The 1,455-nt window shown below is 67.0% G+C and overlaps 1 protein-coding gene across 1 annotated transcript in view; it reads right to left on the bottom strand.

Annotated features, from left to right (window-relative positions):
* Nucleotides 1-1,455, bottom strand: part of FMNL1 (formin like 1) — a 10,644-nt gene that overhangs the window by 8,780 nt on the left and 409 nt on the right. Inside the window, exons 2-6 of the mRNA XM_031063627.1 lie at nt 1,434-1,455; nt 1,286-1,359; nt 687-770; nt 343-474; nt 206-258 (exon numbers count right to left, since the gene is read on the bottom strand). The exon at nt 1,434-1,455 is cut by the window's right edge and continues 92 nt beyond it. Of these exons, the coding sequence (XP_030919487.1) occupies nt 206-258; nt 343-474; nt 687-770; nt 1,286-1,359; nt 1,434-1,455 (365 nt within the window). The remainder of the gene's footprint in view (nt 1-205; nt 259-342; nt 475-686; nt 771-1,285; nt 1,360-1,433) is intronic.

Here is a 1,455-nt window from a genome sequence, read left to right as displayed (position 1 = left end):
AGCCACCAGGGCCGGCCGGGGGACACGGGGGACACAGGCCCGTCCCTCCGCCCCGGCTTTAACCCAGGGGCTGCCATTTGCTCCCCCAAAATCCCCGATTTTGGTGTATTCTGGGGTTTAGCCAGAGCACTCCAGCGCGGCGGCAGTGCCGGGTGGGGACCCGGTCCCAGGAGGGGACAACAGGGGGATGTGGCTTTGTCGCCACCCTCAAACCAGCAACGGGCGCCCATTTTTAGGGCCGGGCCTGCGTCTCTCTCCCTGCCAAGCCCCTCTCCAAGCGCGGGGGTGCAGGGAGGGGGCAGCGGGGACACGGGGACAGCTGGGGACAGCACCGCACGTTACCTTACAGTGAGGGGCCGCGGCTTGGAGGCGCCCTGCGTGGGGGACGAGGAGGTGCTCCTGTTCAGGTCCTCCAGAGACCTCTCCTTGCCCTTGTCAGAGCCGGGGCTGTTCTCGGAGCTCTCCATGTCGTACCTGGTGGCCCGTGGCGACACGGGGACGGGTGAGATGCGGTACCTCAATATGGGTGGGTGCCCCTCAGGGATTTGGGGATGCTCTGCTCAGCCCCAGCCATGGAGCATCGCCCTGAGGACAAGGGAGGGCACCCCCAGGGACCACCCAGCCCTGCGGAGCCCCAGGGGAGGCTGATGCCAGCCTTGGGGACAGGGGACCCGCTGGGGACGTACGCGACGGAGCACTGGGCGAAGGCGAGGTACTCCAGCAGCACGTCCAGCCCCTTGTTCTCCTCGTTGAGGAATTCCTGGACCCAGCTGGAGGATGCAGAGGGTCAGTGGGCTCTGCCAACCCCCAAATCCTCTCTCCCCCTGCACCCAGACACTCAGCAGAGCCTCCCCCTGCTCAGAGGTCCCCAGCAAGGGTGGAACACGCTGGGGACATGAGGTGGCACCGTGAGCTGGCATTTCTGTGAGGCCAGGTCAGTGCCACGGTGAACCTGGTGCAGGGGGGACACAGCCCAAGGGCTCTCCTGCCACCACTGCACCTGTTGTCACCACGACAGGACAGCCTGGCCCTGGGCACCGTGGGCACCCACCAGGGCTCAGGACAGCCAGGGCGAGGGCCAGGGGGGCACCCTGGGGGTACCAGAAAGCCATAACGGGGTTCAGACCCCCCAGCACCCTCAGCCTCCCATCAGAGCCCTCCCAAGGGGGCAGGATGAGGCCACAGCCCCCCCATCCTGCTGTCACCCCGCAGGCAGAGCCAGCACATCCATCCCCGCCCCAGAGGTGGTGGCAGCAGCTGGGTGCCAATGCCACCCCACCCTTACCCGATGTAGTTGGTCCTCAGGGAGATCTCCAGCTCCCGCAGCACCTGTGTTGACTCCTGCACTCTCCTCTTGAACTGTGGGATGGGGACAGCCATCGGCACCGGGACAGGGACAGCCATTGGCACCGTCCCTGTGCCCAGCCTGGCACGGGGCCCGGGGCACTGGGGTGC

The sequence above is a fragment of the Geospiza fortis genome, unplaced genomic scaffold (genome assembly GCF_000277835.1).
Source record: "Geospiza fortis unplaced genomic scaffold, GeoFor_1.0 scaffold373, whole genome shotgun sequence".
NCBI lineage: Eukaryota > Metazoa > Chordata > Aves > Passeriformes > Thraupidae > Geospiza > Geospiza fortis.
Note: the sequence above shows the minus strand (reverse complement) of the source record. Positions and strands in the feature narration are given on the sequence as shown.